At 43.7% G+C, this 26,585-nt stretch overlaps 1 protein-coding gene across 1 annotated transcript in view; it reads left to right on the top strand.

The window, feature by feature from the left end:
- DRD2 (dopamine receptor D2) overlaps window positions 1–26,585 on the top strand; it is a 441,704-nt gene that overhangs the window by 392,446 nt on the left and 22,673 nt on the right. The window contains exon 7 of the mRNA XM_066606916.1: window positions 2,562–2,648. Within this exon, the coding sequence (XP_066463013.1) occupies window positions 2,562–2,648 (87 nt within the window). The remainder of the gene's footprint in view (window positions 1–2,561; window positions 2,649–26,585) is intronic.

Below are 26,585 nucleotides of genomic sequence, written 5' to 3'. Positions count from 1 at the left end.
GACAACTCTCTCTTCGACCCCCTCCAGTCTGGTTTCCGCCCTCTACACTCGATCAAACCCACCCTCACAAAAGTATCAAATTACCTGATGATGGCAAGGTCTAGAGGCGACTACTCCCTACTAATCTTCCTTGACACCTCTGCTAAATTTGACACTGTCGGCAATAACCTCCTCCTTGCTATGCTTTGCTCTATCAGCCTAAAGAACACTGCTCTCTCCTAGTTCTCCTTCTACTTCTCTGACTGCTTTTCAGCATCTCCTTTGCTGGCTCTATCGCCTCTCCACTTCCCCTCGCTGTCAGGGTCTCCCAGGGCTCGGTCCTTGGTCCCCTTCTCTTCTTTATCTACACAGCCCCAATTAGACAAACCATCCTCAAATTCGGTCTTCAATACCATCTCTACGCTGATGAAACCCAACTATACACCTCCTCCCGTGACATCTTTGAACCGTTCCTCCAAAATATCACAGTCTATCTGTTTGCTGTCTCTAATACTATGTCCTCCCTCTTTCTCAAGCTTAACTTCTCTAAAACTGACCTTCTTGTTTTTCTGCCTTTCAACCGACCTGCCCCCAACATCTCCATTGCATTGTCTGGCACCACCATAACCCCCAGACAGCGCGCCCACTGCCTTGGGGTCTCACTGGATTCTGACCTCTCCTTTACCTCCCACATCCAATCTCTGGCCGAAAAATGCCACCTACACATCAGAAATATTGCTAAAATCCATCCATTCCTCACCACAGACACGTTAAAAGCACTTATTGTCACCCTCATCCACTCCCGACTTGACTACTGCAACTCGCTATTCATTGGCCTTTCCCATACCAGACTTGCTCCTCTACAATCTATACTAAACGCGGCAGGTAGGCTCAATTTTCTATGCAGCCATTTCTCAGATGCCTCTGCATTATGCCAGTCACTGCATTGGCTGCTCATCCACTGCAGAACTAAATTTAAACTCCTCACCCACAAAGCTCTCCATGGCGCCACACCACCGCACATCACTTCCCTCCTGTCCGTACACCACTCAGCCCGCACACTCCAATCCACTAACACCCTCGGACTAAACACTCCTCTAACACAAACCTCACATGCTCGCCTACAGGACTTCATCAGAGCAGCACCAATCCTCTGGAATGCTCTACTCCAAGGCATCCGGACAATTCCCGATGCATGAAATTTCATATGCACCTTAAAAACTCACCTCTTCAGGGAAGCATACCAAATATCCTGACCTAGTGATCCGCCCCTCCCTATGGCTCCCCACACCTTTCAACCTGCTTATTGCATACTACCTCTACCCCTGCACTTCCCTACCACCCCCAGCCAGTTTGCTTCCAAATAACTGATTTCCATATGTAATTCCCGTACTGCTTGTGTTCCCCCATGCCTTATCCCCCCATCCTTATACCTCCTGTATCACCCCCACCCCATTTGTTTCAAACTGATTGTATATCAGTATGTAATTGTTGTATTGTCTGTGTTCTTCTGTGCTTGAAAGCTCTGCGGAATAAGTTAGCACTATACAAATAAAGATTATTATTAATTATTTTCACACAGCTGCAACTGCCATTACAATTTCAAACAGTACCTAGACAACTCCTTTAAACTTTCCAGCAATGTCTGAACATTTATGGAGCACTGCAGATACCCTACCACCAAGACTTCTGTTTTTAACAGATGATTAATAGCTGTTGTATGGCAGATCTATTTTAAAACCAATCCCAAATCAGAAGGATTTATTGTGGGGTCCGTTAAATGGAACCTGTTATGACCTTTGAGCCCCATAAACTATATTATAGAACTCAAAGGTCAGAAAACGGGGAGTCCAGGAAGTAGTGTTTGATTCTCATTGGGTACCCTGTTCCAGCGCTGTGGCCCTGCAAGTCACAACATGACTTTTCAAACAGTTCTGTGCATGTGCTCTCCCATTCATCTCTATGACACATGACTACTGTTTGTGTGCTTTTAGACGGAGCGATTATTGTTCACGTGTTCAATTTCAGTCGTTAAGGTGCATGCCTTCCCGCAAAGTTATTGGCTAGTCATTGAAGGACAAACAATTGACTCTATGCACCACAGGTTAATTAATCAACTGTTTACTATTTTTGGTGAGCTGAAGCAAAGTGGCTAGTAAACAAATCCTAACTCATCACCCAGTGGGTCATTGTATTTACAAGAAACAACTGTCACTTACATTCGCTCTATCAAGGAACTCTTTGTAAAATGGTTGTCCCATGTAAAGCCACCACTAATTTTCTTTGCCCATGAAACAAAAACTTATAAGGGCAATTTTTGGAAGTAATGCATCTGGGCTACAAGTATTTAAAAATTAAGATACAGAACATATTTGACAAAAATGTTAAAAATCTCATACCACTGAAGAGAGCTGCATACACCCACGGCATAATTAAATATACATTCTTCAATAAATTATAATTTTTTTTAATTGTAGATTTATAATAGTCATTTAGTTGATCGAACATTCTTAAAGAACCGCTCTGTGAAGACAGCTAGATGTTGTATTTTTCTTGTTAATCACCGGTGCTTTGTTCCGTAGGACAAATGTACTCATCCAGAAGATGTGAAGCTGTGTGCTGTCTTTGTTAAATCCAACGGGAGCTTCCCAGCTAATAAAAAGAAAGTGGTAAGTATTACAAAAACGAACTATGTTTAGAATGAAGTCTTTTCAAAGCATCAATTATTATACTGCAACTGAGAATTCAGCAACAGGCTGTTAGAATATGTATAGAGAAAAAAAGGTGACACTTTCTCCCTTAGGGGCAAAGAATGAAATATGTATTTGAATCAAAAGGGAAGTGCTAAAGTCACAAGCAGTAATTGTAGGACACGATCACGTCAAAAGAGAGAAACATGTTGCACAGATTTAGGTAACATTAACTTGACATTTAACACATTACTTTCCATTGAATTGAAACTGTAATACAATGATAGAAATGAAGATTTGAATTATTATATAAAATGGAAACTTCACATGCGATTATTCAAGCTAAGTGTTGAGAAAAGCTGTGCAGGAAAATTATATGCTTTAATTACATGAAACGGTAGACAAATATGATGTGACCATATGGATGTATCATTTTATTCTTTTAGAAAGTAATTTCTGATATAACATTGAAGGGTTTATCCAGTTCTTCACAGTGTTTGTCTGTTTTTATTCACCTTTTTCTGGATTAACATAGCAAATATGCCATCAATATTAGATCAGTAAAGGTAGGGCTCTCAGCAATCCCACTGATCAATTGTTTGCCAGGCACATAAATCAATATTTGTAGTAGTAGTTGTGCCTGATATTACAGTTTACTGCAACTTCAGCCAACTAACCCCTTCCAGATGTGTGCTATATACGTAGGATGCACATTGGGTGTCTATGTATAATACTGGTTTGGGAGCTGGGTCTGCTACATATACAGCAGATGTCATCCATTTTGACAGCTGGCACCCACTTGCAACAGTCGAGATCAGTGTGTATACGGAATGTGGCTGTTAACCCTTAAAATGCCCCAATCATTATTCAGGGCACCTAAACGTCAATGACCCTGCAATGGGATTGGGGGTGCCGCTCAGTTGTTATGGCAGCTTGGGGCCAGCTGAAATCTACCAGGGATGCCATGGCTGATTGCCTGTCAAGGTATGCCTGTGGTATGTCTTAATAGACTGCCTGTTAGCATGCAGAACACTTTAATCCCAATAATCAGGATCTGGTCTTCAAAACAAGGACTGTGGGGAATCGCAGAACGCTTTTTAACTTGGTTAGGTTTTCCATATCTCTATCGAACAGCCAACACATTCACAGAGACTGATTGTGCAGGCAAAAGCTAGTAGGGAAGGGTGAATTTAATAACCAGATGCTTGTTTGGTTTGGCTGAGAAATTAAAATCTGGGTACACAAACTGGAGTCAGGCAAACGCTGCGACCAATCATAGGCAACGCTCAGCTGTCATTCAATGAATGGCTGAGTGCTGCCTGTGATTGGCTAACCGCTCAGCCAATCAGACACAGCACTTTCAGGAGGCGGGATTTTTAAATGCAGTGCCGTCAGCCAGGGAGAAGACGCACCGGAGCCCCGACAGTGGCGAAGAGGTCATGTATATATATTTTTTTATTTTATAAAGCAGCTAGGGGTAGTTTTCAGGGAAGGGTTTAAGTCTCAAGCCCTTCCCTGAAAATCGCTGTGGGGTTGCCTGCATCCCATTGCTTTCAATGGGGCAGCTGCAGCGTCGGCCCCATTGAAAGCAATGAGCATGGAGCTATGGTCAGCCACATTGTGCACATCCGTGCAGCGCTTTCTTTTTGTGAACATAGGTGCGCCCAAAAAGACGCTCGTCTGACGGAGCCCTTAAGAGGTGGACCAACTGTACGTACATACCCTATGGGGATCAGGTAGCTGACAGAAGATACAGCGTCTGTTGAAAAACACACAGCGTACATGGTGCTGGCTATGACTGATGTCAGGAGGAAGTAAGGGATGCCATTAGCCATGACCAGTGGCTATAACATTGAACGTTTTATATTTTATGTATTATTAAGCATTTTGACACTATTCTAGTTTCATATTTTAATGATATATATTTATGTAATTGAACACTTGATATTATGTAAATCCATTCTGTAAATAATCATCATAACTTTATTTATATAGCAGATACATATTACACAACATTTTACAACAATTGATATTATGGGTTTGGTCCCCACTGGGACTTACAATTTCACAATCTATATTCACCAATCTATGTTTTGGAGTGTGGGAGGAAACCTGAGTACCTGGAGGAGACCCAGACAAACATGGGGAGAATATATCAACTCCATGCAGCTATTGTCCTTGGTGAGACTTCAACTTAGGACCACAGTGCTAGCCAGTGAGCCACCATGCTACCAGTAAAAAAAAATGTATCTCTTCAGAAATTAATTTCACACTTATGAGATGGCTGAACATTCAGCTTTTTTTCTGTTTTCAGTTAACCCTTTGCAATCCAATTTTGAATTTAAGGGGTTCCTAGGGGGCTTTCTCTTTCTGCCATTATACAATGGCGCCATCTGCTGGTTAGAACCAGTACTGTGATATGGGACATGCTGGAGAGGCCCCCAACAACAGAGCTGCCAGTAATATACAGTAAGAATACCTTGCCGGATGTCTTCTAACATCGGAGTGGTACAATCAATCAGATTGTCTGAAGACGTCAGACAGTGGATTGGAAAGGGCTAATAGGTTGTTTTCTGACTTAGTTTATTACAGATGGTCCAGGTGAGTACTGTAAAGCAAGTTTTCATACCTGGCCTGTGGCATAATTTCAGCAAAGGATAATATAGAATAGTAAATAAAATAGTAGAATAAAATTATAACTAGAGATGAGCGAACACCAAAATGTTCGGGTGTTCGTTATTCGGAACGAACTTCCCGCGATGCTCGAGGGTTCGTTTCGAACAACGAACCCCATTGAAGTCAATGGGCGACCAGAGCATTTTTGTATTTCGCCGATGCTCGCTAAGGTTTTCATGTGTGAAAATCTGGGCAATTCAACAAAGTGATGGGAATGACACAGAAACGGATAGGGCAGGCGAGGGGCTACATGTTGGGCTGCATCTCAAGTTCACAGGTCCCACTATTAAGCCACAATACCGGCAAGAGTGCCCCCCCCCCCTCCCAACAACTTTTACTTCTGAAAAGCCCTCATTAGCATGGCATACCTTTGCTAAGCACCACACTAGCTACAACAAAGCACAATCACTGCCTGGATGACACTCTGCTGCCACTTCTCCTGGGTTACATGCTGCCCAACCGCCCCCCCTCCCCCCCACAGCGCACACCAAAGTGTCCCTGCGCAGCCTTCAGCTGCCCTCATGCCACGCCACACTCATGTCTATTTAGAAGTGCGTCTGCCATGACGAGGAACCGCAGGCACACACTGCAGAGGGTTGGCACGGCTAGGCAGCGACCCTCTTTAATAGGGGCGGGGCGATAGCCCACAATGCTGTACAGAAGCAATGAGAAATAGAATCCTGTGCCACCGCCATCAGGAGCTGCACACGTGGGCATAGCAATGGGGAAGCTATGTGCCACACACTATTCATTCTGTCAAGGTGTCTGCATGCCCCAGTCAGACTGGTTATATGCACCTTAACAGTAACCGCGTTGGTGGTAATGTGGTGGTGACTGCGGACCTAGTAGCACGGTTGTATTTTGTTGGTTTTCGGAATGTGGCCAGGATTAAGTGGGCCGTGGCGGGGGGATGGTGTGGGGGCTCTCTTGTTGTGTCGGTAAAGGTGAAATTCTTGGACTGCCACCAGACGAACCAATGCAAAGGCATTTGCCAACAATGTTTTCCCTGTTGGAGGAGGAGGGGGATGTTTTTGAGGCACTACGTGTCCTCTCCACGTGTCCGTTCCATGTCAGCAATAGTAGCACTCAGGACAGGCCCCATTAACAATTCTGAAGCAGCAGTATAGCGGGAGCGCAGTCTTCGTTCCATGTAAGCAATAGTAGCACTCAGGACAGGCCCCATTAACAATTCTGAAGCAGCAGTATAGCGGGAGCGCAGTCTTCGTTCCATGTAAGCAATAGTAGCACTCAGGACAGGCCCCATTAACAATTCTGAAGCAGCAGTATAGCGGGAGCGCAGTCTTCGTTCCATTTCAGTAGCCTTAGTATAGCCAAGGCACAAGTTACATTTATGTAGCTAAACTGTAGGCCAACCCCACACACCTTTCTGTACCATGAGTGCAGGCGAAGAACATAGAAATTACTATGATTACACTGTAGGTGAGGGCCCCAAAAAATTGGTGTACCAACAGTACTAATGTACCTCAGTAAAAATTGGCCATGCCCAACCAAGATGGCAGGTGAATCGCTTTGGTTAATGTGGCTTAAGTGGTAACTAGGCCTGGAGGCAGCCCAGTGTAACGAAAAATTGGTTCAAGTTAAAGTTCCAACGCTTTTAAGCGCATTGAAACTTATAAAAATTGTTCTGAAAAATTATTTGAGTGAGCCTTGTGGCCCTAAGAAAAATTGCCCGTTCAGCGTGATTACGTGAGGTTTCAGGAGGAGGAGCAGGAGGAGGAGGAGGAGGAATATTAGACACAGATTGATGAAACAGAAATGTCCCCGTTTTGGATGGTGAGAGAGAACGTAGCTTCCATCCGCGGGTGCAGCCTACGTATTGCTTACGTATCGCTGCTGTCCGCTGGTGGAGAACAGAAGTCTGGGGAAATCCAGCCTTTGTTCATCTTAATGAGTGTTAGCCTGTCGGCACTGTCGGTTGACAAGCGGCTACGCTTATCTGTGATGATTCCCCCAGCCGCACTAAACACCCTCTCCGACAAGACGCTAGCCGCAGGACAAGCAAGCACCTCCAGGGCATACAGCGCTAGTTCAGGCTACGTGTCCAGCTTCGACACCCAGTAGTTGTAGGGGGCAGAGGCATCACCAAGGATGGTCGTGCGATCCGCTACGTACTCCCTCACCATCCTTTTACAGTGCTCCCGCCGACTCAGCCGTGACTGGGGAGCGGTGACACAGTCTTGGTGGGGAGCCATAAAGCTGGCCAGGCCCTTAAAGACTGTTGCACTGCCTGGGATGTACATGCTGCTCGATCTACGCACATCCCCTGCTACCTTGCCCTCGGTACTGCGCCTTCTGCCACTAGCGCTGTCGGCTGGGAATTTTACCATCAGCTTGTCCGCAAGGGTCCTGTGGTATAGCAACACTCTCGAACCCCTTTCCTCTTCGGGAATCAGAGTGGGCAGGTTCTCCTTATACCGTGGATCGAGCAGTGTGTACACCCAGTAATCCGTCGTGGCCAGAATGCGTGCAACGCGAGGGTCACGAGAAAGGCATCCTAACATGAAGTCAGCCATGTGTGCCAGGGTACCTGTACGCAACACATGGCTGTCGTCACTAGGAAGATCACTTTCAGGATCCTCCTCCTCCTCCTCAGGCCATACACGCTGAAAGGATGACAGGCAATCAGCCGGTGTACCGTCAGCAGCGGCTAAAAGCTGTCTCTTCCCCCTCCTCCTCATCCTCCTCATGCTCCTCCTCCTCCTCCTGTACGCGCTGAGAAATAGACAGGAGGGTGCCCTGACTATCCAGCGGCATACTGTCTTCCCCCGCCCCCGTTTCCAAGCGCAAAGCAGCTGCCTTTATGGTTTGCAGGGAATTTCTCAAGATGCATAGCAGAGGAATGGTGACGCTAATGATTGTAGCATCGCCGCTCACCACCTGGGTAGACTCCTCAAAATTACCAAGGACATGGCAGATGTCTGCCAACCAGGCCCACTCTTCTGAAAGGAATTGAGGAGGCTGACTCCCACTGCGCCGCCCATGTTGGAGTTGGTATTCGACTATAGCTCTACGTTGTTCATAGAGCCTGGCCAACATGTGGAGCGTAGAGTTCCACCGTGTGGGCACGTCGCACAGCAGTCGGTGCACTGGCAGCTTAAAGTGATGTTGCAGGGTGCGCAGGGTGGCAGCGTCCGTGTGGGACTTGCGGAAATGTGCACAGAGCCGGCGCGCCTTTACGAGCAGGTCTGACAAGCGTGGGTAGCTTTTCAGAAACCGCTGAACCACCAAATTAAAGACGTGGGCCAGGCATGGCACGTGCGTGAGGCTGCCGAGCTGCAGAGCCGCCACCAGGTTACGCCCGTTGTCACACACGACCATGCCCGGTTGGAGGCTCAGCGGCGCAAGCCAGCGGTCGGTCTGCTGTGTCAGACCCTGCAGCAGTTCGTGGGCCGTGTGCCTCTTATCGCCTAAGCTGAGTAGTTTCAGCACGGCTTGCTGACGCTTGCCCACCGCTGTGCTGCCACACCGCGCGACACCGACTGCTGGCGACATGCTGCTGCTAACACATCTTGATTGCGAGACAGAGGAGGAGGAGGAGGAGGAGGGTGCTTTAGTGGAGGAAGCATACACCTCCGCAGATACCAGCACCGAGCTGGGGCCCGCAATTCTGGGGGTGGGTAGGACGTGAGCGGTCCCAGGCTCTGACTCTGTCCCAGCCTCCACTAAATTCACCCAATGTGCCGTCAGGGAGATGTAGTGGCCCTGCCCGCCTGTGCTTGTCCACGTGTCCGTAGTTAAGTGGACCGTGGCAGTAACCGCGTTGGTGAGGGCGCGCACAATGTTGCGGGAGACGTGGTCGTGCAGGGCTGGGACGGCACATCGGGAAAAGTAGTGGCGACTGGGAACTGAGTAGCGCGGGGCCGCCGCCTCCATGATACTTTTGAAGGACTCCGTTTCCACAACCCTATACGGCAGCATCTCAAGGCTGATGAATTTTGCTATGCGGACGGTTAACGTTTGAGCGTGCGGGTGCGTGGCGGCGTACTTGCGCTTGCGCTCCAACAGTTGCGCAAGCGACGGCTGGACGGTGCGCTGAACTACACTGCTGGATGGGGCCGAGGACAGCGGAGGTGAGGGTGTGGGTGCAGGCCAGGAGACGGTAGTGCCTGTGTCCTGAGAGGGGGGTTGCATCTCAGTGGCAGGTTGGGGCACAGGGGGAGAGGCAGGGGTGCAAACCGGAGGCGCTGAACGGCCTTCGTCCCACCTTGCGGGGTGCTTGGCCATCATATGTCTGCGCATGGTGGTGGTGGTGAGGCTGTTGGTGTTGGCTCCCCGGCTGAGCTTTGCGCGACAAAGGTTGCACACCACTGTTCGTCGGTCGTCAGGCGTCTCTGTGAAAAACTGCCAGACCTTAGAGCACCTCGGCCTCTGCAGGGTGGCATGGCGCGAGGGGGCGCTTTGGGAAACACTTGGTGGATTATTCGGTCTGGCCCTGCCTCTACCCCTGGCCACCGCACTGCCTCTTGCAACCTGCCCTGCTGATGCCCTTGACTCCCCCTCTGAAGACCTGTCCTCCTGAGTAAGCGTTGCACACCAGGTGGGGTCAGTCACCTCATCGTCCTGCTGCTCTTCCTCCGAATCCTCTGTGCGCTGCTCCCTCGGACTTACTGCCCTTACTACTACCTCACTGCAAGACAACTGTGTCTGATCGTCATCGTCCTCCTCACCCACAGAAAGTTGTTGAGACAGTTGGCGGAAGTCCCCAGCCTCTTCCCCCGGACCCCGGGAACTTTCGAATGGTTGGGCATCAGTGACGATAAACTCCTCTGGTGGGAGAGGAACCGCTGCTGCCCAATCTAAGCAGGGGCCCGAGAACAGTTCCTGGGAGTGTTCCCGCTCCTGAGCAGGTGTTATTGTAGTGGAGTGAGGAGGCTGGGAGGAAGGAGGAGCAGCAGACAGAGGATTCGGATTGGCAGCAGTGGACGGCGCAGAACTGCGGGTAGACGATAGGTTGCTCGAAGCACTTTCTGCCATCCAGGACAGGACCTGCTCACACTGCTCATTTTCTAATAACCGTCTCCCGCGTGGACCCATTAATTGGGCGATGAATGTGGGGACGCCAGAAACGTGCCTCTCTCCTAATCGCGCAGCAGTCGGCTGCGACACACCTGGGTCAGGAGCTCGGGCTGTGCCCACACCCTGACTTGGCCCTCCGCGTCCTCGGCCGCGTCCACGTCCTCTAGGCCTACCCCTACCCCTCAGCATGCTGTATTACCAGTGATTTGATTTCACAGGCAGGAAATAAATTGGCGCAAGACTGCAGGCCAAATATAATTTTTGCCCTTTTTGGAAAACGAAAGGCCCCACTGCCTCTAGTGAATGAATTATCTAAGTTTAATAACTGTGCTGTGTCCCTGCTAATGTGTCACAGAACGTGAAGGTAGCAGAGTTATTATAACTCTTGGAGAGCAGGTATTTTTTTCCCAATTAAGGAAAGCAAATGGCGAAGCCAGCAGTAAAGCGTAGCTGGGTGCGTCTGATTTAGCAATGTTGTTCACGCAGCTCACACGTGTCCACCGCCCTTAGGACGGACAGAGGCTGGACAAATAGATTTGTTTTCAGTTTTTTTCCACCAAAAGGCAGCACTGCGTATATTCAATGAACATGAGAAGTTTAATAACTGTGCTGTGTCCCTGCTTATGTGTCACAGAACGTGAGGGTAGCAGAGTTATTATAACTCTTGGAGAGCAGGTATTTTTTTCCCAATTAAGGAAAGCAAATGGCGAAGCCAGCAGTAAAGCGTAGCTGGGTGCGTCTGATTTAGCAATGTTGTTCACGCAGCTCACACGTGTCCACCGCCCTTAGGACGGACAGAGGCTGGACAAATAGATTTGTTTTCAGTTTTTTTCCACCAAAAGGCAGCACTGCGTATATTCAATGAACATGAGAAGTTTAATAACTGTGCTGTGTCCCTGCTTATGTGTCACAGAACGTGAGGGTAGCAGAGTTATTATAACTCTTGGAGAGCAGGTATTTTTTTCCCAATTAAGGAAAGCAAATGGCGAAGCCAGCAGTAAAGCGTAGCTGGGTGCGTCTGATTTAGCAATGTTGTTCACGCAGCTCACACGTGTCCACAGCCCTTAGGACGGACAGAGGCTGGACAAATAGATTTGTTTTCAGTTTTTTGGCACCAAAAGGCAGCACTGCGTATATTCAATGAATAACAACTGTGTTGTCGCCCTGCCTATACAATTCTTTCCCTGCAGTATCAATGGAGGGTGGAATGGTCTGCAGAGGCGATTTTGAGAAGCAAAAAAAAATGCAGCACAGCTAACAGCAGCCTGGACAGTACTGCACACGGATAAATATGGCCCTAGAAAGGACCGTTGAGGTTCTTGAAGGCTACACTCACTCCTAACACTCTCCCTGCCTATGCAGCACTTCTGTCCCTAATGCCAGGTGCAACGGTCTGCAGAGGCGATTTTGAGAAAAAAAAATTTGCCACTGCTAACAGCAGCCAACACACAGCTATCAGTGGCCCTAATAAGGACCTTTGGGGGGTCTTGAAGCCTACACTAACTACCAATTCTTTCCCTACAGCAGCTCCGGTACAAACAGCACTGTCCCTCATCTAACTCACACCGCATCTGAGGCGAACCGCGGGAGGGGCCGACTTTTATGTTCGGGTGACACCTGATCTTCCCAGCCACTCACAGCAGGGGGGTGGTATAGGGCTTGAACGTCACAGGGGGAAGTTGTAATGCCTTCCCTGTCTTTCAATTGGCCAGAAAAGCGCGCTAACGTCTCAGGGAAGGAAGTGAAAATAGCCAGAACACCGCATGGTGTTCGTTACGAATAACGAACATCCCGAACACCCTAATATTCGCACGAATATCAAGCTCGGAAGAACACGTTCGCTCATCTCTAATTATAACATACATTTTTATTAAAATATTTAAAATGCTAACTGGACTAAAAATAGCATATTTCATTGTGTGTGTTTAATAAGTAAAAAATTAAGTTACATTTTCTTTGAAGGGATTTTTCAGGACTTAAAAATTTTCATAGGCTTAGAAATGTGTAAAATGGAGAAAAAAATGTATACATACCTGCTTCAGCAGCTCCCTGTTCAATGCTAGAGCACTGGTGCGCACTGCTTCGAACTCAGAAAAAGACAGCTGGCGGACATGTACTAGTAATTGGCTCAGTGGTTATGTGCAATAGATGGCACATGACAGCCAGCCTGCTTTTTCAGAATTCTGAATGGTGGGCATCGGGGCTCCAGCACTGGGAAGCCGCTGGAACAGGCGAATATATATTTTTTCTGTAATGTATGCAATTTTAAGTCCCAGAAAACCCCTTTTAGTGTAATAAGGTGATCAATAGTTAAATGTATTAAAGTACCACATGAGGGCTCAGTCAGACGACCGTTTTTTTTGCATAACTATGTGCCCAGTAAAAGTGTGTCAATTAGAACCATTGGTTTCCTATGAAGTGTTCACATGTCCGTTTTTTACAGGCGCAAAATACCCTGCACCTGCAAAAGATAACACATGCGTGCGCCAGTAAGGTCCATGCTGCATGTAACATTGTGCAGTGTTAGTGTTCAGTGATGAGGGGACTGCAGTGGGAATGAAAGAATCCCTTGCCACAGCTCTCACAGCTGTGGCAGAGGATTGCGATGTTCTTCCATTGCATTCAATGGGACCGATGCTGCTGCTACCCCATTGAAAGCAATGGAATGCACGCAACCCTCACAGTGATTTTCGGGGAAGTGCTTGAAATGTAAGCCCTTCCCTGAAGAGAAGCCCTAGCCGATCGGAAAAAAAATAATACATCACCTAGCAGCTCTGTCCAGCATGTCTTCTCTCTGGCTCCCTGGCAGTGTTCTTCCGCATTTTCTTCTGGCCGGGGATTTAAAAAAAGCACCACCTCCTGGAAGTGCTGCCTGTGATTGGCTAAGCGCTGTGACTAATCAGAGGCAGTGTTCAGCTGTCATTCAATGAATCAGTGCTGTCACAGGGTTCAGTGATGAAGGGACATCTGTGCAGCACATTTTTTTTTGCACACAAGGGAGCGCAAAAAATATGCTCTTCTGACCGAGGCCTGAATAACTAGGAATTTTTACATTACTTCACATTCTGTAATCAATTTACAAAACTTCTAAACACTTAGAACTACCTATAAAACAGAAAGAACAAAACAATTCTAAAAAGAAATAAAGAAAAAGGAAACAAAACCAGATACATGGAAAAGCAATGATAAAATCTACACAAGGCAGTAGTGGTGGAATAACTGGAATAATTACCTTTCAATAATAGCCACAAGGCACATTTTGTAATGCATTTGTGATCCACACTGCGACCTCTCAGTGGAATACTGAGATATGAATAGTGTATGCATTAAAATATATTGATGAATTGAATCTACCAGCAGCAAAGAAATTACCTGCAGGTTGAAAAGCTTTGGGGAAAACATGTCTGTATATATGAAGGAGTGGGGACTGAATACATAAGGAATTTTCAAGCTCATGTTTTTGGTGATTTGTTTTTTATCCAAGTCCACAAACCTGTTAAGTTTACCTATTTAAAAAGCTAAAACGATTATCAATGTAATCATTTTTGAAGTTTGCTAAAGCTACTCTAAGGCCGCTCTCACGCACGAACGCGGCAAAGCGCCATGATTTCAAATGCGGCGCTTTGCCACCATTTTACTTTTGCTTTTGGCCGCAGCTCCCTGTGGTTGACAGCATATTTTAGCGCACCCCATCATTGTAATGGGTGATGAGGTGAGCTAAATGGACAACGATAGAGCAGACAGCACTCGAAAATCGCGGCACTGGAAAGCGCCGCCCAGCGCCACGATTGAACACATGTCTGTGCCTCATTGATTTCAATGGGAGCTTAATACCAGATTGAAGCAGCGTTCATAATTGCGGTAAAAAGCACCCAAGTGAGAGAGGCCTAAGGAGACTGCTAGTATATGTTTGCGTTTTTTTCTAGCCCATAATACAAGTATAGCAACTTGTTTTTTTGGCCATTAAAATTTGTAGAAAACAATGAAAATAATGGAAAAAAGAGTAATTTAAGTACAGGTACATAAGATGCCACCAAGTGGTTAAAATTTCTCTCTCAGCCAAGCATGGCCGTGATGCTAACTATGAGGTGACCAGATGGCGGAAAGATGAAAACAGCCAAGTTCAGCTGGTCTATGCTGTTTATATACCCCCCATAGAAGTGAATTGGAGTTTTGGAAAGAGTGTCGCAACCATGCTGTTTACGAAATTTGGGAGCTGTAAAAACAGAGTAGGGCACTGACCAATTGATTTCTACGGTAGTTGTGAAAACAGTCTAGTGAAGTCCGCTCCGCTGTTTCTTTATGTCTCAACCACCCTTGGCCACTACATTCAGCTGGGCTAGAACTAGGGGTAGTGTAGGTGTGTCTCCCAGAGTTGAGACCCACATGTATCAAACTTTCTTGGCATGTCTTGTGGCCATGCCATAAAAGTCTGAAGTTGGACTACCCTTCAGGTCTTACTCATATGGCCACATTGTGAGTTTTGCCCGAGAATTTCAAGCTCAACTTGCTCTGGACAGCATACAGACACCTGTTCATGTATTGTCCAATCTCCACAGACAGTTCACATTGTAAGTGCTATTCTCATCCATGTGAAAATACATCCCCGGTAAGTGTGAAAATACAACCCCAGTAAGTGTGAAAATACACCCCTGTGAATAGAATTATAGGCTATAATGCGTCCGTGCCCTATCCATAAAAATACATGGTCAGCACAAAGACATAATATATGCCCGTTTAAATAAAGCCCTAATATGGTGCTTTGACATGGAAATTCATTCTCAAAGATAGAACCATCCAATAATAATTTGAAGTGTATAAAATATGTCAGGAAAGACCTTGTATTTGAATGATGTTGTCTACTTGGCTAATATAATAGAATATAACAGGTGAACCTCTACTTATATTTTTCATGTGTCAAATTAAAGTGAAAGATGTCAAGCTGTAAAAGCTTTTACTAAAGGACATGCAAAAAGATAATATCTGAGGTCAACCAATTAAAAGCCTGGCTCATTAGACTCCGTCATTGTCTTGCAGGCATTCAGGATAACAATGCTTTTGTTTCTATATAATCCAGTGTTTGATCTAGAGCTCTACATTTCTTAGTACTAAATCCATATTCCTGAACTCTCACATTGTATCTTTCATATCATCTTAGTAAAATGACTATAATAATTCTGCCCATAATACTATAGATGCTAAATAATGGTTGTGGACATTGAGGGAGTTTACTACGTCATCTGGTTTAATATACTAGAAAGACATAAAATTGTCTAGTGTCAAAATTAGGATTTAACCCTTTCCAATCCACTGTCTGACGTCTAAAGACATTCTGATTGACGGCTGTACAGCTCCGATGTCGGCAGAAGTCTGGCAGGGTATTCTTACTCTAGATTACTGGCCACTCTGTTGTCGAGGGTCTCTTCAGCATGTCACATACCACAGTACTGGCTCTAGCCAGCAGATGGCGCCATTGTATAATGGCAGAAAGAGAAAGCCCCCTAGGAAACCCTGAATCCAAAATTTGATTGCAAAGGGTTAATGTAAATCCATAATTTGCAATGTATTATGATTTTGTAAGCCGTTTTCAACCAATATGGTCTTAGGGAAACGGAATGACAATCCACATATGGACTGTAATGTGTCTGTATTAGTAGTCAAAGAAGAGGCTTTGTGGTTATTAGAAGGAAGTAATGACATTTGATTGACAAACATAGAAACAAAAACTTATTTAGAGTAAAGGGAGGCAGCACACAGGAAAATCACTCCATTAAAGTCCTTTAATTCCGGCTGATAATCAGCCCACCATATGGAGTGCCAGTCCACGAAGCATGTTGATCAGTGCTTGCTTACTGGCAGACGTTTGCTGGTATGGGGGCAAAATATTGTTCATAAGATTGTTGGTACCCATATAGCTATTTATTGGAGATGTGCAGCTGACCAGCAAGCATTCTTATGTTTGCATAAAAGTGACGATAGGCCAACAAACAAGCATTCAGCGTTCTTGCCCAATCCTTGTGCTGTGTAGAAGGTCCTTTAGGCTTTAACACTGCTATGCTTGCTGATAACTTTTGTAAGAGATTTCACAATGCAAACCTCTGGAAATCTATAATCCTAGATTTAGAAAATGGAGAATTTTTGAAGTGGACAGACTTATGTACAAGGTAGAACAAATATTTAATTTAAAGCCTTGCAAAGCTAGAATGTTTGTCTAAAAGAGTTCAGAGTTAGATGGGGGATTTGTGAGGAACAGTAGAATAAAGTCTATAAACGTCTCTAGCCTCCAGCCACAGTATTTTCCGAGTCTCACATATCTTATATGGAATCTAATGGTTGTCGTTTTTACATTTATTAATATTTAATTTTTACATTTTGCAACGAGTGGAAAAAACAATCTTCTCAACTAACGTTGGTTCCTGTTGATGCTGTGTAGCTCAATCCAGCATTGTATGTTCAGAAAGAATTTTCCTGTCTTGGAAATGCCCTATTTCATGTAATTCCTATAGTGAGACTGCCGCATCACATCTTTTATTTTTCTTATGTTTCTTAATCAGTTTAACATGTTTCACAGCGAGTAATTCTGCCTCGGGGAAAATGTTTAGAGACTTAATCACAACTTTGACATTTTACTTTTATAATTTTGAATAAGTGATCAGAATTTCCTTCTCGGTGAACAAAGTTATGTGCATGAAATGCTAAAAAGATTACAAATGAGTAAATTTTAAAAAATTCACATTCTCATTGAGTCTCCAGGAGGCAAAAATGAAAATGTGGAAATTAATGATTTAAAGATAAGCATATATTAAGCTCTTCTCCATTTTCTCTGAGATGAAAGATATGCTCAGAATCTCAAATCTGTATAATAGATATCATTATATAACTTTATCTTAACTGAGTTCATAGGTAGAAACATATCTAATAGGCAAGCTACTATTGTATCAGATGAACAGGAAAATCAAAGCGGCTTTAGAAATATCATCACGTTGGACTTCCGGTTTCAGCGCCATGGAGTGATGGAACAGTGAGTAGCAGCTCCAACCCCACGACTCTAGAAAAGAAATCCTCAATACAGCCGCTAACTGTACTGCACCCCCCACTGGCATCCCGATACCTCCATGGGTCCTGACGGTGATGAGTGGAGAGCATTGAAGCGGCACTAACCTCCATAGACTGCCCACAGTGTCCTCCTCGACGCCGGCTGCAGAATTTAGAAGAGGCAGCCCAGCACTTCGGACATTGCACCTGCCATCATGCCGGCCCGTTCAGCTTCAGGACGTAGAGTGAGTGATTATGACCCTGTTTTACAGTACCCAACCAGGTGCCTCAGACAGGGGAGCTACAGCACTGTCTGAGATTGCCTTCACCCTCGCTGCTGTATTCTTCAGGATACGGTGGCCATCTTAGATTGCACGTGGTGCCTGGAGAGGGTACTTGTACCGGGGGCACATTGAGATGGTAGGCCTACAGGGGTGCCCTCCTCAGGGTCTGAAAGCAGCGGCAAGGATATAGAGGCTGTAATCCTGGAGGCACTATCCTACAGCGTATGGTCCTCTGTGTCTCTTTTGCACATCTATCCCCATATACAGCTTATTGAAGACAACAGGAAAGAAACTAACAGAGGATCTGCAGCTTTTGAATAGGCTGATATTATTGGCAATAAATATATAAGAACACCTGCTGTGGAGCCTTTCGGAAACATGGTCTCATACCGACTACTGAGCTTGTCTGTCACAGGGTACTGCTGTAGCAAGAGCTAACTCGACCACACTGCATCGGGAGCTATGATCTCTCTGCCTCCATTTTACCACAATATAATATATATATATATATATATATATATATATATATTTTTTTTTTTTACTCAATATTACACTGCATTGAGGACTTTATCTTTAAAATGAGCTGTTTCAATGCAAAACAATTGGATGTGAATTCAAAAGCAGTTTCAAACCTCTGCTTACCATGTCCCCTCCCTCCCCAACATCAGAACGTGAAAATCCCATGGGGGGAGACATCAGTGATGGATTACAAAATGCTAGCAATTGAGGTGGCAAAGTTGATTTCTCCTGACATCCAAGAGACTTTAGCGAATACAGTTGCTGCTCTCTGCGTCAACTTCAGGAGGTGGTGGCGCAGCATGGTAACCACCTAGACAACTTATAGCTTGAAATTGAAAGTATAACATTGGAGTGCAGTCTCACATCTGGCAAGTAAAAAAACTCACAAGAGACAACAAAAAACTCTGGGACCACCTGGAGGATCTAGAGAGTAGATCCGGACAAAACAATTTACACATCATAGGAGTCCAGAAGTCATGTCAGGTTTACGACAGCTCTGCGAGATCACGATTCTTAATGCACTTGGAATCTACCATATATGCAAGTCTTAACATGCACACTGATTGGGGCTGGGTACCCGAACCTCAATGGACAATACATCTTTGTCAGTAAAAATGCATCCCAGACCAGTTATTACAAGTATCTGGACTACACAGATAAATCATTAATTTTGCAAAACTTTAAAAGTTGCCAAGATATCCTGGAGCTGGGGGAGACAGAAAATTTTAATCTTTGCAGACTTTTCTCTAGAAATTCAGCGAAAGAGGAATATCATCACTGTGGCACATAGCTTTCATAAGCACAACACATATCTATACCACTGTAGACAAATGTGTCCAATTATGCTAATCTCCTATTCTACACTTTCATTAGAGTACTTTTGCTGCAATAGTTAGATTATGGATTGGCAAAAATGTTTACCATCCAGTCAAGGTGATACTGTATGTGTTTGAAGCTCAGTAGTATACACAATTATTTGTCAATCGCCTTATACAGTAGTCTAATACTTTATCACTATATACTCATGTGCTTGCTCTCTCGTCTTTGGTGGTCTCCAGTCCGATCTTTGGTTGTTAAAGGCATAGTCATTGGGGCACTAAACCTTTACCTGTAAAAAACATTGAGAAAACTGAACCAGTAGAATCCTATTTCAGAATGAACTTTGCTAAAAGTTTGATTTGGTGAAAATCCGAACCTTGGACAGTTTGTTCTGGCTAGACTTACTAAGATAAGTAGGTACTAGTCTTGTGGCTGAGCAGTTAGCACTTTTGTCTTTCAGTGTTAGTGCCCTAGGGTCAAATATGACAACAACTGCATGGTGTTTGTAGGTTCTCCCTGTGTTTCATAACAATCACTTTTATTTATACCGCACTTACATATTACGTAGCACTTTGCGTACTTGATATTTCCATTGGAGCTCACAATCTATATTCACCTTTTAGTATGTTTTTGGAGTATGGAAGAAACCCCACACAAACATAGGGAGAACATTCAAACTGCATGCAGTTATTGTGAGATTTAAACCTAAGACCCCAGCTCTGCAAGTCAACAGTTCTAACCATAGGACCATAGAGAAGAGAAGGGTGGAGCAACTCCAGGGAGTAAGAGTGATTTATTTTTTTTTGAGAATAGTTAGTAAGGTGCTTCCAGTCGAATAACCATCGCCATAGGTAATGGAACATAGAAATGCTTAATGTTTATGCTTAATCATAAAAAGTAGAAAATAAAGAGCCATAGGTACTACCCTCATATTGTAAAGCACATTAGGGCAAAAAGGTTGACCCAATTTTTCTTTATTAATGCATTGTTAACCAGCACATAATATCTCTAAACGGGTACGCAGCCCCTTCCTCATAAATATCTGAACAGAGTACGGGGATTTTATTGGATATTTATATCTTGCATTCCAAATGCAGAAGAAATGGCGTCCCAGAAATGCCTTATGTGGTGGTTAACAATTGAATAAGAAGATTTGGGTTAACCCATTTGCCTTAATGCTTTTTACATTACGAGTGTAGCGCCTATAGTCCTTCATTTCTCATTTTTATGACTTTGCAACCACAGGACCATGACCACCACATTGTAAAGGGCTCTTAGACCATGTTATACACTCATATTAGGGTAATTAATTAAGTTTCAGTTCGGTTTGAAGTAGTTAGGACCAAATCAAATTTTTGGCCAAAATTTGGCAAACCAGCCAAACCAAACTTTCTAAAAGGAATAAACAAAGTTATAAAAAAAAAGCTCCTGTGCTCATAAGAGAAAGGCTTGTTCCTTTTCTATATTAGGCTTTACAATTCTTAAATCACAGGAAAACATGTCACCTACTTTGAAGGAGGGGGTTATGGGATCAATACACAGAAAGCCCCTCCTAGCGACGGTGAACAGAATTGTTAATTTAAGGATGTCAGGTCCACGGTAATTGATTTTCTTTGCCCTCATAAGCATCTTTTTCCTACAGACATCTAGCAGGTGATTTAACGATTGGAAAGCCTAATATAGAAAAGAAACAAGCCTTTCTCTTATGAGCTCGAGTCTTTTTATAACTTACTTATTCCTTCTATGTTCCAAAACTCCTTTGGAGTTTTATTTGAATTCTCCTGCCGTTCTCATTCCCTATTTGAATGCCTGTCGGCAAAAAAGGATTGGACTTAAACACACCGGGACTACAGGTGTGGCACCTGGTTCTTCTATTCTTTGTGCCCGATTGACCACACCAGGTAAGTCTACCTCTCTTTTTGTTCATCATTGTTTACACTTGTTTGAACTTTCTGAGGTCCTATCCTATTTTTACTAGAAAGTTTTAGAAGGTCACTTATCTCTACTTCTAATATTTGATTCCAATTGTGACTGACGCACATCATCCAGCAATTGATTAAATTGGATAGAAGTCCATTTCTTTCTTTATTTGAAGAAAACTTTACATGTTGTATTGTTTTGGACAGGAGTAGTCAGTACACCATCATTAACACCAACTTTACTTCCCTGTTACTCAACTACCCCACCATAGCGTGCCCATGTATGTACAGATGTATCCATCCTCATCTTTACTCAAATTTGGTTAAGGACCTCAATTTTTCATGAAACCAATTCAATATACTATAACATTGAAAGATGCTGGCAAAAACCATGACAAACAGCAGTTCGCAACACAACCTCCTGCTATTTATTGGCATGTTCCAGTGATATATCTAAGCGCTTTAAATTTCAATACCCTTGTTTCTTCTCAAACAACATTTTTAAGTCTACTATTTACTGTCAATTTATTTTATCTTCAATATGTAATCAAGATTGCATCATCATTACATATGAACTTACATTGTTTATAGAACAATACCTACTATTCTGTAAGAGAAGACAATAGTGACAGTCCTGAGGATTCATAATTACTATATTTAGTATTATATTGCATGGTGAGTCAGCTATTTTGCTAGTAAAACATAGGCATTTGTAAAAATGAAGGATTTTATAATGGTGTTCTTAAGATTGACATTTAACAAAATGCAGTAAAGAAGTCTAGTGACAGTGATGTTAAAAAATATTTGCTCCTCACCCGATTTCTTTTATTTTTTGATAATTTGCTACATTTAAATATATCCAATCATCTAACTAATTTTAATATAAGATACAAACGCCACACGGAATCACAAAATGCAGGTTTTACATGATAATTACGTGTATTGAAGATAAAGATTTATTCAAAACGTATATCACCGAGGCAAAAACGTAATTGCCCTCTTCCGAAACCTAAAATCTGGTTGTGCCATTCTTGGGAGTAACAACTGCAATCAAATGTTTGTGATACATTTCTGATGAGCCTTATACATTGCTGTTTAGGAATGTTGGCCCACTCTCTTGGGCAGAATTGTTTTAATTCAGATATATTGGAGGGATTTCAAGTATGAACTGTCCATTTAAAGTCTTGACACAAAATCTCAATGGGATTTGAGTCAGGACTGTGACTTGGCTATTCCAAAGATTCTTATTTTTTTAAAGTAGTAAAATATAACAACTCTATAAATGTTGTAGTCATAATCATACCGACAAAAGAATAAGGGTGACTACCCACTACAAATTTGCTGCATTTTTTTTTTTCAGATAGTCTCTGGTTTAGAATGACTACCTACTACTGTTTTTTCTCCGCTGCGAATTCACTGAGGTTTTTTTTCCCCTAGATGTCTATGGGACTTTCTAGTGTTAAAATCACAACACACAAAAAATGCAATTTAGCGATAAATTGCATTTTTTGTGCGTTGCGATTTTAACATTAGAAAGTCCCATAGACATCTGGGGGAAAAAAACGCAGTGAATTTGCAGCGGAGAAAAAACAGTAGTAGGTAGTCATTCTAAACCAGAGACTATTTTTTAAGTTAGCTGAAATGAAGCAACTAACAACTTATGACAAATTTTCGCCTACCGCCCTGTTGGTGGCCATATTTACATGGAACAACTGGAACTTACACTAACTCTATCAAGTGACTATTCCATCAATAATGTCCTGTGTAAAGCCAACCTAAGGGCTCGTGCCCACTGGCAATAGACTTTCCTACAATTTGAGAGTGAGTGAAAATGCATGATTATGAAACCAATGATTTTGAATGGTTTCATTCTCATTTGCAATGTCTTTACTCAAGGCTTATAACGCTAAGAGAAATCTGCGCTATTGCCCATTGTTTTCAATGCGGCCAGCGACAGCACTGTTGGCACCATTGAGAACATAGGGAGTACATTGAAAGCAATGGGATGAAGGCATTACCTGCTGTGATTATTTTCAGCCGGGGGGCTTGAAATATAAGCTCTATCCCGAAAGTCATCCCTAGCTGTAAAAAAAAATGTAAAAAAATAATTAATTCACCTAGAAGAGCTCCTCTCTCTGTCCCCTTCAGTTTTCATCTGTCTTCTGGTGGCCGGAGATTAAATAAGCCTGATTGGCTCAGCACTGTGACCAATCAGAGGCAGCGCTCAGCTGTCATTGGATGACAGTTGAGCCCTGCCTGTGATTGATCACAGCACTCAAGCAATCAGAGGCAGCACTTAGTCATTCATTGAAGTCAATGAATGACTAAACACTGCCTGTGAATGGTCACAGCGCTCAGCCAATCAAAGGCAGCGCTTTCTGGAGGCGGGGATTTTTTAGTCCCCAGCCACCAGAAGAAAGATGAAGACTGATGAGGACAGAGAAAAGAGCTAGACTGCTTTTCTAGGTCAGTTATTTTTTTTAATTTTTTTACAGCTAGGAATGATTTTCGGGGCAGGGCTTATATTTCAAGTAGCCCCCCCCCCCAAAAAAAAAAATAAAAATCATCGCTGCAGGGCATGCCTTCAATGCATTGCTTTCAATGGGGTGGCAGCAGCGCCGGCCCCACTGAAATCAATGGGATAGCATCGCGGACCTCTTCCACAGCTGTGACAGCTGTGGCAGGGGATTCCTTCATCCCTGAGGTCTCTGCATGGATGAAGGAATCCCCTGACATAGCTGTGACAGCTGTGTCAGGGAAACATGATGTACTCCCTATATTTTTAATGTGGCCTATATGGACGATAGCACAGATTTTTCTTAGTGCTGCGAGCCTTCAGTGAAGACATTGCAAAAGAGAATGAAAGCATTGAAAATCATTAGTTTCATAATCATGCATTTTCACTCACTCTTGCATCGCAAGAAAGTCTATCGCCAGTGGGTACCAGCACTAACAATAGACATATCTCAATCTACAAGTTCATCTTAATTATGTTGTTGATAGGGTTTTATTCAATAGTCTTTGACTATATGTTATATTGTATTCCATTATGCTTTTTCATAATAAGTAGTTAAAAACCTTTGGAAATAATATTAGATCACTGCATAGCAGAACTTTAAAAACATATCGGTAAGTATTTTTTGTTAAATTGTTCTATTAATATTTCCCTCCAAATTACTTTCAGACAGAATGTGTATGATTAAAGCAGATCATACTCTATGAACTGAAGTATTCTTGCCAAGAGCAAAGCAGCGCAGCTATTAATCTGTATTCATTCCAGTCAATCGACTAGATTGCTAATGAACCTCATTATGAGAGAATTTTCACACCTCCAGAATTGCTAATTAATAATGCAGGGTTAGGATAGATGTCTCTCCAACATTAGATTATTCTCATTGTTTATGGAGTACATAGACTTTCTGAATCAAAATCTCTCACCTGTTTATTAGTCTGCCTGTAGGAAAAAAAACTTAATCATGGATCAGATGTACATGTCATTTATCCGATTATTGTGCCAGAAAAAATATGTTAGTTCACATTACAATGTCTTAATTAACCCCTTTTTAGTGGTTATGTAAGCTGTACAAAATATATGTTGGTGAAAAGAAACATTCTTTTTAGAGATGAGCGAGCATACTCGCTAAGGCAAACTACTCGAGCGACTAGTGCCTTATGTGAGTACCTGCCCACTCGTCTCTAAAGATTCGAGTGCTGGCGGGCGACGGGGAGTGACGGGGGAGAGCGGGGAGGAATGGAGTGGAGAAATGAGTGATCTTTCATGGGAATGTATGATAGTGGAGCTGAAGGGAGGGAGAGTGTGTTTTTTACATGGTACTAGATAATGGAGGAGTTAGTAGATGAGGGGCACTTTGACCAAACAGGCCACAGGGGGTCTTTATAACTAAGAAGAGCCACAGAAGGGCACAATAAGAAGAGCAACAGGAGGTCAGCATAGCTAAAAGAGGCCACAGTATAATCAAAGTGGTCTTCCAGGCAGTGCTGGCTGTCAGTGCCAGGCTACACTGGGACGGAGCAAAAGCTGCTGCTCAGACCCTGTGTAGTGGTCAACGCTCATAATCAATAGGAGTTACTCTTGTAATTGTAGTTACAGCTCCCATAGATTTCAATGACAGCTGCAACTGCAATTATGAGCACCAGCCTCTGCACAGGGATTGGAGCAGCGACATCTGCTCTGATCTTAGTGTAGCCCAACAATGACAGCCGGTGCTGCCTGGAAAACCCCTCTAAGAGGGTCTATAGAGCAGCACTTCTTCCTATGGAGGAATTACTGAGAGGGATATTGGGGGTAGCAGCAAGATGAGAAGAATGTGCAGAGATGAGTTATGGTTGGTTATGGTGGTCTAGGCCCAGATAGAAAAGCAGAAAAACGAATATGGATGTTACCAATCAGAAAAGATATCACATGTTATCACTGGAGGTAATTGCATTGTAATTAGGATCACTGCATAGAAGTGGTGTCCTGTGATGGGACAACAAAAAAGTTACAGCTCTCAGAATATGGAGAGTTAAGTGCTCTATAGTGAAAAAGTACAAGAAAAAAAAAACATACATATTTAGCATTCCTATAATCATACCAAAATGTATATGTAATCACAATTACATGTCCTATTTTAATCCTCATTATCTGGGTTTGATGGACTTTCGCCTGACAGCAGATCCAGGTAAGTAGTCCTTTACAAAAACTAGTTGAGTACACCTGGCATAGACAATCACTTTTGTGTGTTAGAAACGTGCAGGCTTCACATGTCACGTCCCTTTCCCACTCTTCTTGGTATGACATATTAAGTTCAGAAGGGTACGGATGTGGCCAAGTTTGATACCTACTAATTTTTTTGCTTTTTATCATACGTGCCATGGCAGGTAGAGCTTTCCTCATGAGCGGCAAGTAGAGCTCCTTAAATGTTGCAGTTGCTATTGACCATGGCATGTAAGGAGTTAAACTTTCAGAATTGGAGTTTTCTCTGATCCCAACTATTCATAAGGGGTGCTAGCCCTATAAGGGTGCCTACCCACTTGCGATTTTTTTTCCTGTGATGTTTTGCGTTTTTTCTTAAGAGCAATTAGTATAGAATGTGTTCTTGTCCATCTGGGTTTTTTTTTCCGTTTCGTGGGGTTTTTTCACATAGGAACTGTCAGTTGCATATGTCTCCTTATTTTTCTCTTAATGCACCCATGATTGTCAATGGAGGGCTGCAAAAAACGCCGCGGAAAACGAGCAAAAAACGCAGCGGGAAAACGCGCAAAAACGCAGCATTTTTCACACGCGAAAATCGGCAACGCAAGTGGGTAGGCGCCCGAACACAGCTGGCACCCACACGTGATGATGTGAGCACAACTCTTAAGCCATGCCATTACCGTACTTTGTAGAAAACTAATGTGAGACGGCGCCCCACCCGCTATGATGCAATAACTGTGTAGTAAATGAAAAAAATGGGACTTACCCGGTGTTGGTGGGTGGGCCTTGCAGGGGACACCCCACCTAACACCTCCACGTCCTGGTAAATGTTGTATATATTTTTGTTGGTCCAAGTTTCCTCAGACTCCTATCTCCAGTCCGGAAAAGAGGAAGAAACAAAGGGAGCAAGCAGGGATCTGTCACACCCCTG

Source organism: Eleutherodactylus coqui, chromosome 6 (assembly GCF_035609145.1).
Source record: "Eleutherodactylus coqui strain aEleCoq1 chromosome 6, aEleCoq1.hap1, whole genome shotgun sequence".
Classification (NCBI taxonomy): Eukaryota; Metazoa; Chordata; class Amphibia; order Anura; family Eleutherodactylidae; genus Eleutherodactylus; species Eleutherodactylus coqui.
The sequence above is the reverse complement of the archived record's forward strand: the minus strand, read 5'-3'. Positions and strand labels throughout refer to the sequence as shown.